At 41.5% G+C, this 22,789-nt stretch overlaps 1 protein-coding gene across 1 annotated transcript in view; it reads right to left on the reverse strand.

Moving 5' to 3' along the window:
- The window catches only part of mad1l1 (mitotic arrest deficient 1 like 1), a 135,022-nt gene extending 112,449 nt beyond the window's left edge, over nt 1-22,573 (reverse strand). Inside the window, exons 1-9 of the mRNA XM_079552627.1 lie at nt 22,454-22,573; nt 19,416-19,559; nt 18,665-18,805; nt 18,416-18,595; nt 16,570-16,694; nt 14,613-14,694; nt 13,032-13,162; nt 11,494-11,608; nt 9,326-9,387 (exon numbers count right to left, since the gene is read on the reverse strand). Of these exons, the coding sequence (XP_079408753.1) occupies nt 9,326-9,387; nt 11,494-11,608; nt 13,032-13,162; nt 14,613-14,694; nt 16,570-16,694; nt 18,416-18,595; nt 18,665-18,805; nt 19,416-19,550 (971 nt within the window). The 5' untranslated portion in view covers nt 19,551-19,559; nt 22,454-22,573. The remainder of the gene's footprint in view (nt 1-9,325; nt 9,388-11,493; nt 11,609-13,031; nt 13,163-14,612; nt 14,695-16,569; nt 16,695-18,415; nt 18,596-18,664; nt 18,806-19,415; nt 19,560-22,453) is intronic.
- Nucleotides 22,574-22,789: the final 216 nt, after the last annotated feature.

Consider the following 22,789-nt stretch of genomic DNA (forward strand, 5'->3'; position numbering starts at 1 on the left):
TACTTGTCTAAGCTCAGGTCAGAACATATCACAGTATGGAAGAAACCTCTACTTCTGAAGTAAATGTACGAATTTTCACTGCGATGTTATACGGCTGCCTGGAGGAAATATAAATATAAAAATATTTTTAAAAAATCTGACACAAAAGGCCATAACTAGCTATCACTTTCCGTTCCAAAGTTATCTAAAAAAAATCAGCAATGTTGTAGATGGGGGGAGCATGGGGTGCAACAATTAAAGTGCAATTCGGTACTCCCTCCAGCAGATGGCACCCGAGGCAGCCGCCTGGCTCGCCTATGCCCAGGGCATTTTTTTCCCATGAATATGTGATGTCGGTTTTAGGGCATTTTGAGTTATTCACAGATTATTAAAGTTTAGTCTCCAAAGTTTCCAACAATGTGTAACACATGGAAATCTGATCATATTTGGAAAAGATGTGGCAATTTCAATGTCGGAACTCAAAATATCTCAAAGGTCAGAAAACGGCCTCTGAAGTTTGGGCAGTTCTCAGTGACAATAGGGCTCATTTACATCTCATTTAGAAAAGCCATCCCGCTGTAAAGCTCATCATGTGTGTGGGGTTTCAGAGTCCACTCACTCAAACACACATTAACTGATCTACGATAGGCGTACAGTATGTACAGTATAAAACTGACTTTTTTGCGTGGCATTTATTTGTTTCATCATCATCATCACCATCATCATCACCATCATCATCACCATCATCATCACCATCAACCAAAGCAGCAGTGCCTCCTCCCCAAACAACACAAGGAAACAGGAGACGAGCGTATCCTAACGTGGAAACTAGGGATGGGCACCATTAAGCGGTACCTACTTGGAACCAACCAAAAATGTTATTCTTTCGGTGCCAGTTTTCGGTTCTTTTTCTCTCCAGACCCGCATTGAGTAAATTAGATCGTCAGTGGCAGAGTGAGCGCTCGCACCATGTAAGGATCTTTGACATGTGGAACGCTTTTGCTTCGTCAAAGTGCAGTGTGTTTAGTAGAGCGGTTAAGCTTCATAAAAATGCACAATTGTGCGTTTTTATGAAGAAAGCATGAAAGTTTTATCACAGTTAGCCCATACCATGAGGCTTATTTTTAGATGTGGAGGTAAGCTGTATTTGACCTCTGATGACCCCGAGAGGTCATTGACCTCAAAATGCCAAAATGCAGACTTTTTCAGCCTGTATGTAACAAAATCATATTCACAGTGTGTAAAATAGTGTACTTCTATGCATTTAACATATCTAACACATGTGGCTATATTATTTTGCATTGTCCAGTGTCAAAAATATGCTGTGTCCCCTGGTGAGTGTTAGAACTTGCCCATGTTTCTATGGAAACGTGTACATGAGTAAACAACATGGCTGCAAATGGGATGGTCCAAAACACACATTTAGCAGTTGTTCAGGTAATTACAAGAGCAATTATTCATTACATAATTAAATATATACATATATATTTAAATATTTAAATATGTATATATATATATATATATATATATATATATATATATATATATATATATATATATATATATATATATATATATATATATATATATATAAATATTATTATTATTTTTTTACATCATAACAAAAAAAGTACATTTATTGCTTTTTTTTCTCCAAAACTGACATTAACTCAGTGGAGAAATATAAACCCATTGATCAAATTTGCATTATTGCTTACTATAAATCCTCAGTCCAATAAAGAGAGGCAAAAACATTTAAATGAACAATACAATAGAGCCCGCCCCCATATGCTAGCAAGCTTCAAGGAGGACAAGCTAATGGTTTGTGTTATTAAATTAGTGATGCACTGATTTTTTGCTTAGACGCATTATAAATGTGTTATATCAGTGATTCTGTAACAGTATTTCTCAAACAAAATGCAAACACTAGTTGCCAATAATAGCCTATTTCACTAGTTTAGGTGTGACTCAGTCAGAGTTTCTGTCGCAGCCTTGACTGATTGAAGCCAGCATTAGCATGCTGCTGCTAACTACAGTATTTTTACTTTAAAAAACACTTCTGTTTGAGCTGAACTTTGCACTTAAACGTTTATCTGTTTATATCTGTTTATCTTGATGCCACAGAAATGAATAATTTTCAGTCTAAACCTAATCTGTCATTCTTGGGAATGTTTTTGCCGTGTTTCAGTCGAGCTTTAGACCCTGTCACAGCACTGAGACAGGGTCTAATGACTAATTACATCAGGCTAAATACAGATGCAGACCCTGTCACAGTACTGAGACAGCCTCTAATGACTAATTACATCAGGCTAAATACAGATGCAGACACGGTCACAATTTTAGTTCTGCTGGACCTAGTGCTGCCTTTGACACAGTGAACCATATGATCTTACTAGAGGTTAAAAACCTGGGTGGGAATCTCTGGAAAGGCTCGAGTGGTTTGTGTCCTACTTTAAAGACAGGACTTACTGTGTCGACATTAACAGCTGTGTCTCGGACGGAATGGCATTGACCTGTGGGGTTCCCAAGGGTCGAATCTGGGGACCCTCTTGTTCAAACTGTACATGCTTCCATTGGGTCAATTAACATCCAGTAACAATATGTTCCATCACAATTACGCAGATGATACTCAGATGTATTTTTTAACTGACAGCGGGTGAACATGGGCCTGTAGTTTCACTGTGTCATTGTATTAAACAGATTAGTGTGTGGATACAAAATAACTTTCTCCAGTTAAATACAGATAAAACTGAGATAATTGTCTTTGGCCACAAAAACACAGAGAGGTTGTCATTGGTCATCTTGAAGCTCTTTCACTAGAACCTAAAAATCAAGTTAGAAATCTCGGGGTAATCATGGACTCAAACCTGAATTTGAACAGTCGTATTAAGTCCATTACATCAGCGACCTATTACCACCTCAAAACATTGCTAAAATAAGAAACTAGTGTCTAAACCTGATTTGGAGAGATTAATTCATGCATTTGTCTCCAGTCGGTCAGACTATTGTAACAGCTGCTCACAGGCCTTTCCAAACGAGCTGTTAGACAACTGCAGTTTATCCAAAATGCTGCTGCTCGAGTCCTGACCAGAAACAGGAAATACGACCATATAAGTCCAGTGCTCAGGTCTCTGCACTGGCTTCCTGTCAGTCAGAGAATAGACTTTAAAACAGCTCTGCTTGTTACAAGTCTTTTCATGGTTTAGCTCTGAAATCCATCTCTGACATGTTACAGCTTTATGAACCACCTCGGGCTGTGAGATCCTCATGGAGGGGTCTCCTGGTGGTTCCAGAGTCAGGACTAAACACGCTGAGGCTGCGTTTCAAGTTCATGCAGCAAAGGTCTGGAACAGCCTCAGTGATGTGAGACAGGCCTCAACTCTGACTGTGTTTAGGTTCAGGCTGAAAACACACTTATTCACTGCTGCCTCTGGCAATTGACTGTGTTTTAACTCATTTTAATATATAGTTTCAAAAAATACACATTAGTATTTTTATATATATTTTCATGCGTTGTATTGATTTAGTTTCATTGTGTTTTTATTGTGTTTATGGTGTTGCTGTGAGGCACATTGAGTTGCCTTGTGCACGAAATGGGACGGCACGGTTAGCGCCTCCACTTCACAGCTGGAAGGTCCCGGGTTCAATTCCCACCTGGACGGGGCCTTTCTGTGGAGTTTGCATGTTCACCCCGTGTCTGCGTAGGTTTCCTCCGGGTACTCCGGTTTCCCCTACCACTAAAAACATGTGCAATAGGTGAATCCTCCAGCCAGGTGATTCTGACCATCAGCCTGGCTCCACATCATGGAGATGGGTCCCCGGGGCGGCCCTGCCGTCGACCACTGCTCCTTACGGTTCGCCCCAGCGGCATCGAAGGATGGGTTAAATGCAGAGGACAAATTTCCCTATGGGGACAATAAAGTAAACAAACAAACAAACAAACAAACAAATGTGTTGTACAAATAAATTTGCCTTGCCTATAATTGTATTTTATGGCATTAATGTGTGCCATGACGCTTAGTTGAACATCAGTAAAGTTGTTATTAAAGAGTAAAACAGCATTGTGGTCAGGTCTAGCTTATTGAATTTGATTCCATTGGATTCATTGCCCCTCAAAATGTAGGTTTTGACACTAAGATCAAAACTATAGGTCAATTAGAAGTGAAAAAATTGAGAAAATAAGTTTTACGGCGGCCATTTTGAATAATCCAAGATGGCCGCCCTCAGAGGTCAAATCCAGTTTACCTCCACATCTGAAATTAATGCATATAATATGTAATAACACTGGGAGAAGTTTTATGCTTTCTTCACAAAGTGCACAATTTTTATGCTTAACCGCTCTACTAGTTTAGAAAAGTTTAGCTGAAAGAAACCGTGTCCTGATGTGGATCTGACTCTGCAGCTCAGGAGGTAATAATGTCCTTTCTTTCTTTTTATCACGTTTAAGTGGAAATTGTGCTCAAAACAGGAAGTTACAGGCAACGCTGCTGCGGCCTGGGTAGCTTCTGTTGTGCAGTTTTCGATTTTTTTCCTGAATGATACTTTTATACACGTTATTTTTATTGAATTTAAATAACATAGGTATCAAAAAAAGTACCGTTAAGGCACCGGTACCGAAAAGCAGGTATCGTTAAATAACGAAAGGGTACCCATCCCTAGTGGAAACAGAGCGAGACATCAGAGATCAACTCAAACGCACAATCCATCATAATAAAAAGATACTAAACTTACAGTTTGGTCACGCAGCTTCAGTGTTAAAAAAGCCTCAGCAAAAGCACCAAAGTGTGGTCCTGTCTGGGGAGCAAAGCTGCGTCTCTGACCCGCTGTCGATGCTTTGCTCTCAAGGCTCTTCATGAGGAAGCGGCGCCAAATATCCGCGATTAATAAATCCACTTCATTCTTCTTTGTGAGGCTTTATGGCAGTGACAACTTAAGAAAAAAGTGTAAATCCACTTCATATTGCCTCGTTCAGATAACATGCATGACAAATAGCCATGCTGGGCCCTGGAGGGCCGAGACAAAGGAGGAGACAAAAGCCGCTTACCAGTATGGAAATACACACACACACACACACACACACACACACACACACACACACACACACACACACACAGAATTTGAAGGCAAAACAAGACGCTTTTAAATTTACCAAAACTGTTATCAAACAGAGAGGCTTCTTTGTGATCTCAACTCACAGAATCTACAAAAAAAGCAAAAAATCACAAATTTTCCAAAAAAGAGCATTCTGCCTCCATTAAGTGACTCGTGTCCCTTGTTCTAGTGACGGGTCAAATGCAGAACAGTTCATTAGAACAAACTAGACCTTTGATTACAACGATTTCTCAAGAACATGGTAAATCTGAATAAATTAATCTATTGTTGAGTGTTCTGCAATGTAGACAATGCAGTGCATATGGAAAGAGACAAAGATTTCCTACAGCAAATATAGAGTACATTTAAAATGGGATTTTTTTTTTGCCAAGGTGTCCAGAATTTAAATGCATTTATGTTGACTGCAAAAGTAGTGGAACTCATCAGTAGGGATGGCGAGATGAATCCGTTTTATGGTAGGTTAACCATAAGAATTTTAGAGCATTGGTTTACCACAGAAATCTCTCGTGCGAGGTGCTGTGCGAGGTACGGGCCACTGCAGCACAAGCAGACCGTGAACTCACCGGTAAATTAAGGAAAGCAGAAGGACACGCTCCTCCAGAGTTGCATCCACACAAAAAAATGATTGAAGTCAGCAGAGTGGGACCACTTTGGGTATTCAAAAGATGACCATGGTGTTGTCGTCGCTGATGGTCATTATACATGCAAAGACCATCATCGGAAAGTATAATCAAAACGTGTATGTGGAATATGAAACAACATATCCGCAACAATACTTTGGTATGTGTCCAAATCAAGGAAACTAACTGCATTATTCCCAAATAATGAGGTGGGCTCGTCCATCACCAGGGCTGAAGTCACCGAGGTGGCAAGGCTCTGGGGGTGGATGAGATTCGGCCTGAGTACCTTAAGTCTCTGGATGTTGTAGGACTGTCTTGGCTGACACGTCTCTGCAACATCGCGTGGCGGTCGGGGACAGTGCCACTGGATTGGCAGACCGGGGTGGTGGTCCCTCTCTTTAAGAAGGGGGATCGGAGGGTGTGCCCCAATTCAGAGGGATCACACTCCTCAGCCTCCCCAGTAAGGTCTACTCCAGGGTGCTGGAGAGGAGGATCCGGCCGATAGTTGAACCTTGGATCCAGGAGGAACAATGCGGTTTTCGTCCTGGTCGTGGCACACTGGACCAGCTCTATACCCTTCGTCGGGTGCTCGAGGGTTCATGGGAGTTCGCCCAACCAGTCCACATGTGTTTTGTGGATCTGGACAAAGCGTTCGACCACGTCCCTCGTGGTGCCCTGTGGGGGGTGCTCCGGAAGTATGGGATCCGGGGCCCTCTGTTAAGGGCTGTCCGTTCCCTGTATGACCGCAGTAGGAGCTTGGTTCGCATTGCCGGCAGTAAGTCAGACCTGTTCCCGGTGCGTGTTGGTCTCCGCCAGGGCTGCCCTTTGTCACCGATTCTGTTCATTACTTTTATGGACAGAATTTCTAGGCGCAGCCAGGGGCCGGAGGGTGTCCGGTTTGGGAGCCTCAGAGTCTCATCTCTGCTGTTTGCGGACGATGTTGTTCTGTTGGCTTCAACAAACCAGGACCTTCAGCGCGCTCTGGGGCAGTTTGCAGCCGAGTGTGTAGCGGCCGGGATGAGGATCAGCACCTCCAAATCTGAAGCCATGGTTCTCCACCAGAAAAAGGTGGCTTCCCCTCTACAGGTCGGTGGGGAGTCCTTACCTCAAGTGGAGGAGTTAAAGTATCTCGGGGTCTTGTTCACGAGTGAAGGACGGATGGAGCGCGAGATCGTCAGACGGATCGGTGCGGCGTCAGCAGTGATGCCGTCGCTGTATCGGTCTGTCGTGGTGAAGAGGGAGCTGAGTCGGGGGGCAAAGCTCTCGATTTACCGAGAGGAGGTTTTTTTTCTCCTTGTCTCGCTGCAAAGAGGATCTTTGTGGACCGTCAACACATCAGTGCACACACTGTAGAGTCACAGCAACACAGGCCGGGCATGAGAGGATCTGTATCTGTGTTTACCTTCTCTGCACTTTTCCGCAAAAATAAACACGAGTGACAAAAGTGTATAAAGTGTGTGGTGAGGGTTTTATTGCCTTAAAACATATATAATAATTGTAAAAAAAAAAAATTAGAGCATAACCCCCACAATAAACAAGTGAACAGGGAAACGTAAGGAAAACGCAAGAAAAACAAAAAGAAAAGCTCAGGCCCCCCACACACTCGTGAGATCAAATGCTCCAGCGAGTTAGTTCACTTTCGATGCATGTTTCCGTAGTTTGTTCATCAAAACATCTGACAAACAATGAATCAGCTTTTCTCATGACAAGTCACCCAAAGTGCGTGACACAGTGTGGGGTTTGTTCTTTCATTCATATATTCAGTGTGGACCAAACTTTGTACAAACTTTCCACAGTCGAACGCAGTGACATTCGAGTTCAAGGATATGCGGCTATCCACCTGCACCGCGGCATCAACAGGAATATCGCAAAAGTTTATAACGAATATAAAATGCCGCTTACTAATGAAGTAGTCTAGGGAGTGAATGAACATCACACAGGTTGTTTCTAAACTTTAAAGAGCCGCTTTATTGGACGAGGCGTGTTAAAACTTCAATAATGGCGTTCATCTGGCTCCTGCACAAACAACAGATGGCGTTCAACGTTTTGATTTATTTTCTTGGCAAAAATCCCTCATTTTAAAATCCCATGAAATATGACAAACTGGTGAAACTGATTTGGCTCTGTAGGGACATGCTACTCCCTGATCGTATATTAGCTTTGTTTAGCGATGCTTTTGCACACTGAGCAATGCTAGCAAACCTCAATGTGCTTATACTGTAGATAAAAAAGCAAGACAATGTTTGAATAAGAAAATATGAGTTGGTTGAAAAGATTTCCCAATGCTCACAGTTAATTAGTATAGTATTTCTCATATCATGCAGCACTACAGGAATCGATACTTCAGAGATACTGAATACAAAAGTGATTTGATATAGACGAAGTTTGAATTCATGAGATTATTTGTTTGTTTTATCCATCTATCTGCTTCTGCACTCAGTCCAACATGAGGCAGCACATTCCCACAGCGGAACAACAGCTCCCCATGCTGCCCGATAGGAACACCTCAACATTAAAACATCTACATACATGTACAGTGTAGGTAGAGTAGCCAAAATATTAATGCAAGTAAGAGTAACATTACTTTAAAATTATGTTACCCAAGTAGGAGTAAAAAGTAGTGGCCCAAATATTTACTCAAGAAAAAAAAAAAAGTCTGGATAAAATTTTACTTGAGTAGTGTGAGATTTAATCCCAGTGGCATGAGTACTCAAGGAAGAGTACAGATACTTCATTTTAATATTACTCGCTTAGAAGTCATAGGTACTGTATAAAAAAAAAGTACCTGCAAAATCAGAGTTATTCAAAAAGGTTTTTAAAAGGTACTATTCGGAGTCTAAAAATGTTCAAACTAAGTATTTTCCCCCACTATATGTTCCAGCCATGTCCTCATGTGTAGAATGAGCTCAGACCTGTTCACCACAACTGCCTCTAAAATCCTGCACTGTCACTCAAAAAGTTGTTACTTCGAGTCCGAAGTTGCCTTGCCTTAGTCATCCGTAAACTCCGGTCAATGATCATTTCCCTACATGTACGTCTGGGTCTGATCTCAGTGGCCGCGTTACATTGGTTGACTTTCTACCTACCACTGAGCGAGCGGGGGAGGCGGGGCTTGTAGGTGACGTCAAGCATTTGCACCGATTTGCAGGTTGTAATTATATCATATATATCATAGAATGTCAGGAAATACAAGTTGATTGTGTAGAAAGTTATATTCCAATCGATTAGTACAAAATTTGTTTCATTTTTGTTTGTCCATCTATCTGCTTCTGCACTTCATCCAACATGAGGCGGCACATTCACACAGTGGGCCAACAGCTCCCCCTGCTGCCCAATAGGAACATTACAACATTAAAATGTAGGATGTCCGATCAGAGAGCAATTAGAAACATCTACAAATCTGTTTCTATTCCAAACAACCTTATCACACACTTTCAGCTGCAATGTGCTTAAACTGTTTCAAGCTTCTCAAAAATAAATGGTCATCAGTAATTGTCATCCGATTCTCATTCCTTTCCTTCCTTTTTTATTCCCTGTCAGCTTTCTCTGGCAACTTTGTGCATCCAAGGAAAAACATGTAAAAGGTAAACGTGTGATATGTGGAGTCGTCTTACTTGATGTTGAGTCCAGTGGATTGTCCCAGATTCTCCCAAGCCTGGAGCTTCTCCGCCAACTTCTGCAATCATGAAAATCACATACGGTGTCAGTCACATGGCCAGACCACTCCAAACAACTCGTGTCGGAAATATCAAATAGCTCACATTATCATTAAAAGTGTCTCAACTTAAAGGGCCAATACCAGACTTTTTATTCCTTCTTTTTGCAGGGTAACATTCATTTTGCCCCATTAAAGTATGTTGTAAAGTTAGTAATTCAAGGGGAAAAAATAAACACAATCAGCATGATGGTGAAGTTTGCATTGTGTCATCATTTGTAGATGCTGTGTACGGTCAACACAAATACTGTACATGATAATACGTGACATTATTCACCTTATTCCACCCAGCCCACTTTTGCCTCTTTTTGCTTTGTCTCGACACTTCTGTTGTCTTGACACTTCCGGTAGAGCATGAAGCCCAGGAAAATGTCCACCACTAAAACCTGATGTTCAGTCGATTGGTTTGTGTAAAATTTGCACCAACATGTCAACACTGCAACGTTTCTCTGCATGGCCGAAAATCGGCTTTGCTTTCGTGTAGCAGGCTAACTGATTATATCTGGACTTCTCCAGGCTTATGTTAAATGATAGGAGAAAAGGGGCAGGCACAACTATGACGGTAAGCAACATGCAGATGTTATGCTAACACGAAGTTGCACTAAACGCTAATATCGGCAAAATCCATCAGAATTTAGGTGCATCAATTTAGAAACTTTAGCTGTAGATTACCGACATAAATATGATTGGGGAAAATATTTCATTTCACATTTCATGTTTTCATTATTAAAAAAAAAGGCATTTCTTCATTAAAAACTCTGAAATAAAAAAGAAAGGTAAGGTTTTATTATATGGATTTAATCATACTTCCACAAACATTAGAAATAATGGGATCGTGGTCTATCTTTACACTATTTCTATGTTTTATTTCTATGCTTTGGCACCCGTCACAATGCAGCCTCCTGAAGTTAAAGGTCAGCGACTGAACTCTGGAGATACTTAGCTTTCAAAATGAGGAATTTCATGATTTTTGGTCGGGCACTGACCCAACAAAAAAGGTCAAACGCTCTATTACTTGGTTGGAGCGCCTTTAGCTTTGACTACACTGGGTAGCTCCAACTTTGGCCTAGTGAAATGTAAGACTTTTTAATACCCTTTTAAAACCATTACATGTTAAATTTTAAAACATCTAAATGATAGGCTAATGAGGATTAAATTAGCTGATAGTCAAAATAATGAAGTTACTATAAGCAGAAGGATGTAGTTGGACAGTTTGACAAATGTGTTTTATTCATTTTTAGACCAAATTGATTGGACGAAGTAATTTCACATTATTTTACGATACAAACCTAAAACATCCGCGCTACATTCCTCCCATCTCTCATGAGGCTAGCACTAGCATCCCGCGCTGCTAGTCCAACTCATTCGAGTGTATTTCTGGCTCCATTAGTGGAGGACGTGAGGGACAGGAGGGTGTTAGCCAAGCTCACCTCCATCATGGACAACACCTCCCACCCACTGCACGGGACTGTAGAAGAGCTGAGCAGCTCTCTCAGTGGCAGACTGAGACACCCTCAGTGCAGGACGGAGCGCGACCGCAAAGCCTTCATCCCCACTGCTGTCAGACTGTACAATAAGACTGACGTAACAAGTGAATTTCTCCTTTGTGAGATCAATAAAGGTTTATCTTATCTTATTACTAATGCGATCTTGATTTACAGACTCTTATCGGGGAGTTGTTCCTTAGTTTCAGGTGCTGATGTGGATGTGTCGACCGTACTGTCGTAATGACTGCAGCGCGAGTACATCGATTCTCAAATTAACATTATTTTCAGGTATACTTTCACAAAATATTATGCACCTAATTTAAACACAAAGATTAAAGAAAATGTAAGACCCATGCACTGAAAATGTAATGTTTTTTTGTTAAATTTAATGCTTTCAAGGCCTTAAATTTGGCCTGATCAAATTGAAGACTTTATTCATGATTTAAGACCCCGTGGCTAACCTGCTACAACACATTCTCTGTGGCATTGTTTCAATAAGCTCCTGCAACATCCAAAGATCCACTTTAAAACGGGAGGAATCGGGTGATGCAGCTCTAGCAGTTGTTTGCTTTTTGGTCACCTCTTTGTCCAGCTCCATGGTGAGCAGGTCCTCTCGGATCTTCTCAGCCCTCTCCAGCTTCTTCCTCAGCCCCTCGGCCTCCTCCTTCAGCAGGCCGCAGTTCTCCTGGCTCTCCCTGCACAAGGCCATGGACAGGATGTTAAGAACTGACATCACACAAACAATACGGTTACACTGAAAAAGTGTTCGATGCAAGAGAACTGTCTTGAGTGTTTGTGGAAGTCCAAGGCGCTTCTGTCACTTTGCCACCACTGAGAGTGGAGTAATTTAGCTGTGACATGTGCAGCAAAAATACGCTAGTTTACAGAGTTTGTAACATGGTCAAAAGATTAGTGGCTAGTACGGAGTTGTTCCCTTCAGACAGACCCGGGGTGGTGCTTTGAGTCATTAACGCATGTTTGAGTAATCTGTCAATCTTCACTGGTAGCATTTTTTTTTAAACACCCCACAGCCTCCCACAGCCCTACGTGAAGCGTAAGTGCTCTCCTTACCCCCTTACACCTTTTTCCCCCTTTGCAGAGCACTGAAAGCTTCAATACTATAAAACAACACGCTGCAGCAAGACATATGAACAGCTCATACTTTGACACAAACATGTGCAGATGAGAGAGCATTGAAACAGATAGAAAACTAAACTTAAATCTAAAAGTGAGTAGTTGACTTAGCAGAGTAGGTCTCCTTTAATTAAAGGCTGCCATTCTGTGCTAACCCATTCAGGCCGGGAAAGCATTACCACATTTCTACCATTAAAGCCGGGGGCGCTGTTGCGTAATTCTACCATTAAAGTCGGGAGAGCATATACGTCCATTTTTGGGTATAAGGTTTATTTGCACCAATTATCGGCCTCTGGGCCAATGAAATGCATCAGAATAGAGGCGCGGGAGCATCGGCATCACAACACTTTTTTGGTTCATTATTTGGTGAAATATTTCTGGAGATGTTCACTTTTCGGGTTGCAACGCAGCTATACTCCGTTTACAGAGAACACACAAGGTTTGTAGTTTCATTAGATCAAAATGTTTTACTCAAAAACGATCAGAAAACAGTTGTTATGCTCTTTCCATCAAATAGTTTTATTGAGAAGTCTAGTGCGGGAGGAGAGGAGAGACAGCGGTGTGTTCCTTCATCCCTGAGAGCAGCAGTGAAACTGTGTTTGAAGAGACAACGGATGTGATGTAGCCATTATGCTAATTCTAGTACATTTACATTGAGGTTTTCTGCTGACGTGCTGATTAATGTGCACTGTCCTAATTCAAATTAATAAATACATCTGTTCGGCGCCAGCTATACTCTGAGCTTCCCCATCGCGCACCACCAGCTTTTTATATTTTAGTATAAGAGGGAAATATACTATACTATTTCACTTTAACATATTTTAATTTTTGTGAAGGTGTATTTATAAACCACATTTCGTTGCCGTTGACATAATTGCTGAATTTCCAGAAAAACTTCAGGTTTTTCTCTGAAATCGGCCATAGGTTTCACAGGCATTTTTCCCAGGCGTATTAGGCCTAAATGGGATAAGAGAGTTGTCTGACCGCAGGAAGGCGGTGTCCTCTCTCAGCCTCTTCAGCTCCTTCTCCAGATCAGGGACTTTGGCCGCCTCAGACTTCACCGTCTTCACTATGGACATGTCCTGCTCCTGGAGCAGCAGACGCCGCTCCAACTCCTAACAACAGACAAAACATTCACATTCAACATGCAAACAGTAGCTTTGCATTGTAAAGGGTCATTTCAATCATATTTCTCATTCGTCGTATTGTTATGAATGACCAGATAAGGGCTGACTGTGTTGCATTGACAGAACACCGGCCTACTTTTCATTTGGTTGAACTAAAGCAAATGCCGTCAGATGTTTGTAGAGCTCTAAATGATGGGGGATTACAGGATATTTTGCTGTGTCTCCACTTTAGCTTTCTTGACCAAAGGCGTAAACATAGCGACAAAGCGACTACAACACGGCAACAATGCAAGGAAAAAGATCGGATTCAACTTTTTTCAGGGTCTTAGCTTTCAAATGAGGTGCTACACTGGCCTATAGGCTGTAACTAGGGATGCATTGATACCACTTTTTCTAAAACCGATACGAGTGCGAGTACTTTGATTTAAGTACTTGCCGATACAAGTACAAGGCATTTTCTTCAACATACATACTTTTTCACAGCAGATTGGTTAGTAATTAGTTAATCTAATCATTTTACATTTCCTTAAGTAAAGTACGCAACACTTTTAAGAGAAATTATATCTATAATATATTATATGTTCATTTTTTTTTTTTTTTTTTTTTTATTGCAGTGTCCATCATAGACAGAACAGCCCATGTCCAAAAGCTCCTCAATGCCTGTGCTATTTTCATTTATGTATTTTTATTTAACAATAGTATTGAGATGTTACTTATTACTGCAGCTAAATGGTCTCTTTTCGCCTTGACTTCAGCTCAAGGGATTTTCTCGTGTGTTTACAGCAACTTATCCAGTATCTTCAGCATTTTGATTGTTCTGCTGCAGCTCATTTTCGCTCAATATAAACATGCTGTATTTCTTTCATTTGAATTTTTTAAGTACTGGGTCGCTGGGTTAGTTTTTCAGATGGATAAACCCCTGGGCATAAAACAGCGCAAGAATCGCTAAAACTGTTAGCCGCAAGTTAGCGGCTAGTTAGCAACACTAGCATCATTAGCCTATATGTTGTAAACACTGCAGACTCCACGCTGCAGAACTAACAACATTTTGCTCTGGTTAAATCCAGCACAGACTCTGATTTAGAGAGTGTCGTCTGTAATAAAGTATGAGTACAAGCATGTGGTATCGGCCCGATACCCAATACTGGTATCGGTGTATCCCTAGCTGCAACCTTTTATATTTGGGTAAAGCTGAACTGGAGAAAATACACTTAGGGCAGGGGATAAGAGGTTATCAAAAACTACAGTCCTCTCCAGTTGTGATGTCTCAAGTTCGAGTTTAAATGTGTTTGTCACATGCATCAAGTACAAAGTCTCATGTTCCTGAACGCCTCTTTCACAACTTTAGCCCAATGGATCCTGCTCTTGATGCTGCAAACACGCTCCTAATGATGGCGGAGCGATGCCTGCAGTGGGTCTGCTGTCGATTTCCACTGACCTTTATCTTGATGACGTGTTCGGAGCAGGAGGACTGTGCCGCCTGCAGACTCTGACACAGCTGAGAGAGATCCTGGTACTTCCTGATGAAGCCGAGAGGGAGAGGAAAAAGCCTTCAGTCCCAAAGCAGGCAGAGCATTTCTCAGTCATGTGTGTAAGAGGATCCAGAGAGGTGGGGTTCAGCTAAGAAGAGCCTGACCCATGTGGACTAGTGATGCGCGGGTTGCGGGTTCCACCGCGGGCCCCGCGGTCTGCCCGCGGTTCGGGTCGGGTCGGGTCGTGAAATTCTCCTTCGATCGCGGGGCGGGTTGGGGCGGGTCAAAAAATGCCGGTCGCGGGCACTCTATGCCTCCGTACGCGCATTCATTGAATTCATTCACAACTTATTCCGTCGTCTTTACAGCAGGTTTTTAGCGTAAATATACGTCGGATTTTCATAAAACAAGCAGCGTTTTGCAGCTTGTGATCCAGAGAACGCTCATGTTTCCTGTTTTCCACCGTATGTGCGACTGTGTGTGACTTCGCTTTAGGCCGACCTCTGCTCTCTTCCTCTCTCCCTCTTGCCCAGCGCTCTTCGGAGGGAGAGAGAGAGAGAGAGAGAGAGCGAGAGCGCGCGAGGGGCTGACACACCGGTGCTGTTCATACGGATCATAGTTGTAACGCGTAATTTTTAGTGGGTGCGGGGCGGGGCGGTGCGGGCTGTAAAAATAGAACAACGTTGCGGGGCGGGCCGGGTCGGGTTAGAACCTGCTCCAAATGCGGGACCCGCGGGTTGAAAAAAACCCTGACCCGCGCATCACTAATGTGGACATTTTAGGGGGCTGATACAGAAAATCAGTGGTCGAGGTTTCTACAGGCTGCAGCAAGTCAAATTTAAAACTTTTTTATTGTTGTTTGAATGCCCCACTGCAATATTTTTAACCTCTTAACTCCCGCCTGAACCGAGAGGATCTTTTTCCTCACGTCATCAGATTTTTTTGTCATCATTTTTTTGTTGGATATTCAACTAATTTTTTTAACTTTGTCTTTTTTTTGTCATTTGTCACATTTTTGTCATTTCTTCGTCAATTTTTTATCACATTTTTGTCAATGTTTTTGGTCAATTTTTAGTCATTTCTTCGTCAATTTTTTATCACATTTTTGTCACATTTTTTGTCATTTTTTGGGTCAAATTTTTGTCATTTTTTGTCCATTTTTTATCACATTTTTGTCACATTTGTCTTTTTTTGTCAAATTTTGTCATTTTTTTGTCATTTTTTTTATCACATTTTTGTCACATTTGTCTTTTTTTGTCAAATTTTGTCATTTTTTTGTCATTTTTTTTATCACATTTCTGTCACATTTTTGTCATTTCTTCGTAAATTTTTTATCAATTTTTTTTCACATTTGTCATTTTTTTGGTCAAATTTTTATCACATTTTTTGTCATTTTTTTGGTCAAATTTTTGTCATTTCTTCGTCAATTTTTTATCACGTTTCTTGTCATTTTTGGGTCAAATTTTTATCACATTTTTGTAATGTTTTTGTCACATTTTGTCACAGTTTGTCAGTTTTGGTCACATTTTTGTCATTTTTTCGTCGATTTCTTGTGACATTTTTTGCCACTTTTTCATAAATTTTTCGTCACTTTTTTGTCAACGTTTTCTCACTTTGTCACATTTCCATCATTGTTTTCGTCTCAGTTTTGTTGCTATTTTCACAGCTTTTTTCCAGAAGCTTTTGGACTGGGGTAAAGTTGGAGAAAATGTGCTCGGTTCAGGTGGGAGTCAAGGGGTTAATGGCACTCCATTGTAAGAAATATTACCAGCTTGTTCATTTGAAACTGTTATTTGTGGTCGTTATCAATTTCAGTGGTGATTTCTGCAGGTCTTTTGCCAACATAGCTCTTTTACTGCAAATGAGTACCGGAGGAGTAATAACATGGACGGAGCCCAGAGTGTGTTGGTGCAGCTACAGTACCTTTGCTGAAGGTCGAGTTTCTCCTGCAGCTCCTCCCTCTCCAGACCCTGACAGGAGATGGCGGACTCCTGGCTCTGCAGCTTCAGCTTCAGCTCGCGGATCTCGTCTCGGAGACAGCTGATGGTCTGCACGGGACAAAGGCCAACACGCACAAACTTCATTAGGGAAGTCCTAATACCATTTTATACACAGTAGCAGTAGACTTGCTCAAGGATCATTTTAAGAAGTTTAACCCCAATATGAGCACGGCTAAAAAAATATTAAAACTCTGAGATGCAACATAGAAGGAATACTTGAAAGTCTTTGTGTAGATCAAAGATGACATTAAAAAGGAACAGGCCACCGTTTTTCCATACTGTGATATGTTCTTACTTGAGCTTAGACAAGTTGATACGTAACTGTCTGGTCTTTGTGTCCGTGGAAGAGCTTGGTCGTTTCTAACTTCACCGCCGTCTGGAGCTATAGGAATATACTGGGAGAGGCCAAATGCCAACAACATCTTTGGTCGTCATGCGTGACTGAGGGCACACACAAAGACCAGACAGGTACGCATCAACTCATCTAAGCTCAGGTAAGAACATATCTCATTATGCAACAATGGTGGCCTGTTCCTTTAATTGAAAATATGCAAATGAATTAAGTGAATTATGGGTCTTAATATTGAATGTCGTCCTCCTTTGAGACTTTTAGGCACAACTTTGAACACATTTCTCGTTCAAAATTTGTGATTTCTCAACAGAATCTTAGAACACAATTAGTTTAGCTCCATTAATCCTGCAATCTCTGACTATTTCCGAACATAAATAATAGGCATATATCTTTTTAAAGAGGGGGTATTATTCTTTTTTCAATCACACGGCACCAGTCTATATCACACTACAATGATGACCAAACCTTGTGTTGGTCTGTAAATGCAGTAAATTAAAATAACTGCCTTGTATAAAATTGCTCTCTCAAAATGGCTGTCGTGAATGTCTTGAAATAGGCCTCTGTCTCTTTAAGAACCTCTGACCCTTTCAGACACGCCCCCTCCACACGCTGTCTGTGGCATCAGTGGGGAGGGGGTTCTGCTGAGGAGCAGTGATTGGTTACTCGGCTGGTGACGAAAGCTCGGAGGCGTCTCCAGGATGTGGGGGCGTTCCTAGGAGGACTCAGGCAAACCTATCCCTAAAATGGCTGCCATCAGAGTTTTTACAGATTACTCAAAAATACGTGAATGTGCCAAGGCAACACTTCAGGCATGTTTTTAATGAGGGAATGACATAATAACATGATGTAAAGCTTGAAAAAGTCCATTTTGCATAATACCCCCCCCTTTAAAGCTGCCTTCTGGTATGACTAGATGAACCACCTTCGAAACAGCGAGCCAACTTTCCCTCTGAAGCAGGGACTAGCGTCACACCTCCCTCGCCTCACCCCTCAGCTGCACTCACAACATGTCAACACAAACACGTGCAGGAACGTCTGAAGCAGCAAGTGGCTAACACAGTCAGAGTTGAGCATTATGACAAAAGTTAATAAAAGAAACGTCTGAGCCACCTGCTCTGATGCAGCTAAATCCTCATGAAATGTACATGTTTGTTTAATAATCCAACATCTACAGGGAGCCGTCAGGTCATTTTCCTCCTTATGGTAACAGACGCACGGAGGCTGTGAGGCATTAGACGGTTGCGTGAAATACAGTATCTGCACTGTAAATTGAATTCAAAATAGAAGTATAATCTAAATGCCAAAAACAAAGACTTCAAATGAGCAAATAAATGAATCTTTGGAGGCGGTGCTGACAAGGTGCCATTCAGAAACACAGGACACAGGGTGCTTGGCAGGAGAGCACTATGGCGTGTACCTGGTTCGCGGCTCCGAGCTTGGCCTCCCTCTCCTCCAGCGTCTTGTTGAGTCTGCCCACGGTGGCCTGCAGAGCGCGCTGGGCCTCCTGCTGCTCCCTCAGGCTCCCGGCCGCCTCCGCCTCGCTCTCCTCCAGCCGCTTTATCCGCCCCTGCAGCTCCTGGTTACACTCCTGCTCACGCTGCGGCGCAGACCAGCACAAAGTCAGTCGGCCTCCTTTTTCATGCAGTGCCTGTGTTACGGTACCCACCTCCAGCTGCCGCGCGCTCTCAGACGCAGACTTCTCCAGCTCCAGGCGGGCCTTCTTGTGGCTCAGCTCCATGCGTTTCTTCTCCTGGTCCAGCTGGAGGAAGCGGTTCATGGACTGCACCCGCTCTTCGGCTTCTAACAGCTGGGGGGCAGGTGAGAAAAGAGAGCATGCCTGAGAAAGGGTGGGTCAAATATGGAGACACATGAACAAAAAGAGATGGAATTACCTGATCTTTGGGCTTATAAAAGGGGCTATTTACTCGGCTAAATTCAGGATTGGAGCAAGCATGGGCCGATTTAAAGCAGGGGCATCAAACTCATTTGGGTTGCCGGCCGAATTTCAGCTCCCACGGCGGGGAACTCTTTCCTTTTTTTAAATGTAATGCCCCTAGTGGCTAGAATGAACTAGCCAGAACTCCGCACAGGAATGGGCTAGAGACTTCTTTTCTTTTTTTTTGACACACTCTGGAATTTATGCTCTACAGGCAGGGGCCGGATTAAATCATCTCGCATGTTTGACACCCCTGATTTAAAGCATGATTTTTAGTGTTAGTACAGTGGCATAGTACATGTCTCTCCAACCTGTACCTCGGGAGCTAAAGTCACTCAACACAGAAACTAGATTTCTATAGCGCATAAGCTTGGTCTTGATAAAATTCTCATTGAGCACCAAATGAACACATTTAACACACTGGCCCTAACATTTGCCTTCAGACATCATCTTCATGTTTGGGTGTGTGCTGCTGCGATACCTCGTCCATGCTGCGCTTGTACTTGTTCTGCAGACTGCTGGGCCCCGCAGACAGCTTGGGAGTCTCTGATTGGCTGATGAAGGCGTTGAAGGACTTGAGGGTGGTCAGGACTGTGGTGTTGTCTTCCAAATCCATCGTTAGATCCTGTTCAGCAAAAACAAAAAAATACAGCGTCAATATTTTTAGACCGTGTGAAGGACTTGGGGCCGGGCTACAAAACAAGCTACGACACAAATAAAACTACTAATTTCAACAAATGGCCCAAACACATTTCTAACATCCCACTCTTCACAGGGATGACTTTATAAGCACAATTTAGATCTTTCAGGAAGCAGTATTGTCATGTATAACAAATAGCTGCTAGTTCACCATCAATAAGAATTCTTTAGCATGTTAAATCTACAGCATACATCGTGTGTGTATATAGGCCTGTCACGATAATTACTATATAAACTCATCGTTCAATAAATAACAGATAAACTATACATTTTTGGGCTCAATATTTATCGTCTGTACATTTCTTTGCATTTTCCCTTTATTTTTCCTGTAAAACTTTGATTTCTAGCAGAAGCAAATGGAGTTACATTATATTTCATGTTTATTGCAGCTTGTGTGGTATTTTAGGATACAATTATGCACTTTAAGAACAAAGGTTTACTGTCATTTTTCTGCCTGAAAGTTGACAGTATCAAGTATCGTTAGTCAATAATATTGTTTATCTCGATACTTTCCTGCCTCAATAAATCAAACTTCAAATTTGTTATCGTGACAGGCGTATGTGCAAAAGCAACATTTGTGAAGAAAGACCCATGAGTTTTGTTTAAAATATAAACACAACAAATTTACTTCCACTATAAAGTTCGGGAATGTGACGTCATGTCGCTAAGCATTATGGGATTAGCAGCAATTGTAAACTAGAAATGCAATGGCTGCGCCATTGCGATTGACTGCGGAATTGCGGGAAGCGAATGCAGAAATTGCATAAATTACTTAATTTGCATAATCTAATTTGCATAAACTGGTAAAATGCATAAAATGTCATGTTGCATAAACTGCATAAAGTGGTAAAATGCATGAATGGGTTAATTTGCATAAATTATGTAAATTGCATAAACTCTTTAAAATTCATACATCCTAAATGGCATAAACTCTTAAGTTGCATAAACGGTTTAAAATGCATTAAGTGGTTAATTTGTATAAATTGTTAATATTGCATAAACTTTTATATTCCATAAACTGGTCAAACTGTTGAAATGGCCTCAGTGCTTGATTGGCAGAAGCTGCACAAATGGCTGAAAGGCCTGGAGTCTCCCCATTGGCTGGATTCACCCCATACACACCAATGCAAAAATTTCAAACTCTCGTATAAAATAACTGGAAAACTGCAGAAGGCCCATTTTTTCTCAAAACCCACAAGTTGCAGAAGCTGAACATGCACAAAGTGCAGAAATTGCATAAAATGCAGAAAAAAGTGCAGAAAAGCATGGATTTGCGGCAGCCCCATTATAAGTCAATGGGAAAAATCTCCGACATTTCGGCCGATTGCGGAAAAAACGTAAGTTGCAGAAGTCCCAAAAGTAATAGCACCCTTCTCCTCAACATGCGGAACATTTTGATGCATAACTTGCATAAATTGCACAAAGCATGAAGGTGCTGAAAGCTCTAGAAAATCGGGAAAAAGATGGAAGAGGAATAATAATAAAGAACATGAAAACCAATAATTGACTGCGGAAGAATTCCGCAGTCAATCAATAAAGAACATGAAAACCAATAATTGACTGCGGAAGAATTCCGCAGTCAATCAATTAATGGAGATTTTAAAAGTTAAAATACTGGAGTTATTGTTCACATTAAATCACTTGGAGACCACAGTGAGTTAGATGTATTTACCTGCAGTAACTCTGCAGCTAACAGAGCTGTTCCACTGCTTTTTTCTCCACTTTTTATACTGTTTTTAGCTAATGTTAGTCTATGGAAATGTATGCTAACAGCTGCAAAGATGGCGGATCTCCATGGTAACTGTGGACTTTCCCAAACTCTATTAAAGGGAGCTGCTGGGTAAGAATGATCATGAGCCGACAAACACACTTCCAAAATGTGACAACACCACCGAGACAATATGTTATATCATGTCTGTAGATCTTAGCTTTCAGATTTGGGTCAAGCTGAACTGGAGAAAAAGTGTTCAGGTGGGGGTAAGCAAGCGGCACAGTGCTAATGTGCCACTAGAGTACACAGTAGGCATAAAAGTGTGTCATAAATTATAACAGTGGCACAAAGAATGGTACTCAGGCAGAATCACAATTTTTGTGCAACTCTGCAGTTACGAACATACTACTAATACAGTACATGTTACTAGTACTTTAGTTCTGTCTTCTCTTTATCACTAAAGCAAAGTTGTTTAAAATGTACATTGTCAATCAGGCAATACTTGTTAGGTTTTCTTCCCAAATCATGCAGCCCTCGTCTCTTTCCACATCACGTATTATTGCCAACAGTGCAGTACAAAACACTATATTAATCTTGTATTAGTTTAGCAGTTCATATTGCAGAGTGAACCCAGTTAGAAAAGACTGACAAAAACATTCATTCCGATTCAAAGTGGCCAGGAATACTCATTTTAAAAGGTTAGGATCGCAAATAAAACCCTATTTGTATTGGGACAAACGAGCTGCACTTGGGTGGCATCATGTAGCGTTTCTAGCATAACGTTAATCATTTTAAAGAAGCCAGAGCATCATGAAAATAATAGCAATACAACTCACAGCCTTATAAATATTACAATAAATAATAAAAAGAATATACACCCACCAAACAAAACGAATAGCACAACAGTGTTTCTAAACGGGACATTTGGGGAATTTATTTATTCAGCTTGTATCGAAAGTGTTAAAGTGTCAGAAGGCTGCGTTTTATCAAGTTATCGCGGTCTGCTGGACTTTTAACCAGGATAAACCCAACTTTGAACGCATTTGTACTTCAGGATCACATCAGATAAGGTCCGGGCGAGTATGTAGTGCAGGCATACGCGAACTTACCCTGGAAAGTGGAGAGAAAACGAAAGAAAAGCGTGCCCTGGTGATAAAGTTTGTCTCGTGTTAGCATGTAGCAGCTCGGCGCCAGTTCAGCTCAAAATACAGGCAACTTCTTCTTCGTCGTTTACGCGTTTTAAAGGCGCGCGGCACTCAACTTAAAGGGGCATTTCCGCCACCTACTGTATCGGAGTATGAACCAGTACTTAACCCTTTATCGTAAGTAAGTAAGTAAGTAAGTAAGTAAGTAAGAAATAAAGAAAGACACCAAATTCTTCCTACTTTACCCAAAACTAAAAGATTATTGAAAAAAGCATAAAAAAGTGACAATGAGCTATATGC

Source organism: Gobius niger (genome assembly GCF_951799975.1).
Source record: "Gobius niger genome assembly, chromosome: 3".
Lineage (NCBI taxonomy): Eukaryota > Metazoa > Chordata > Actinopteri > Gobiiformes > Gobiidae > Gobius > Gobius niger.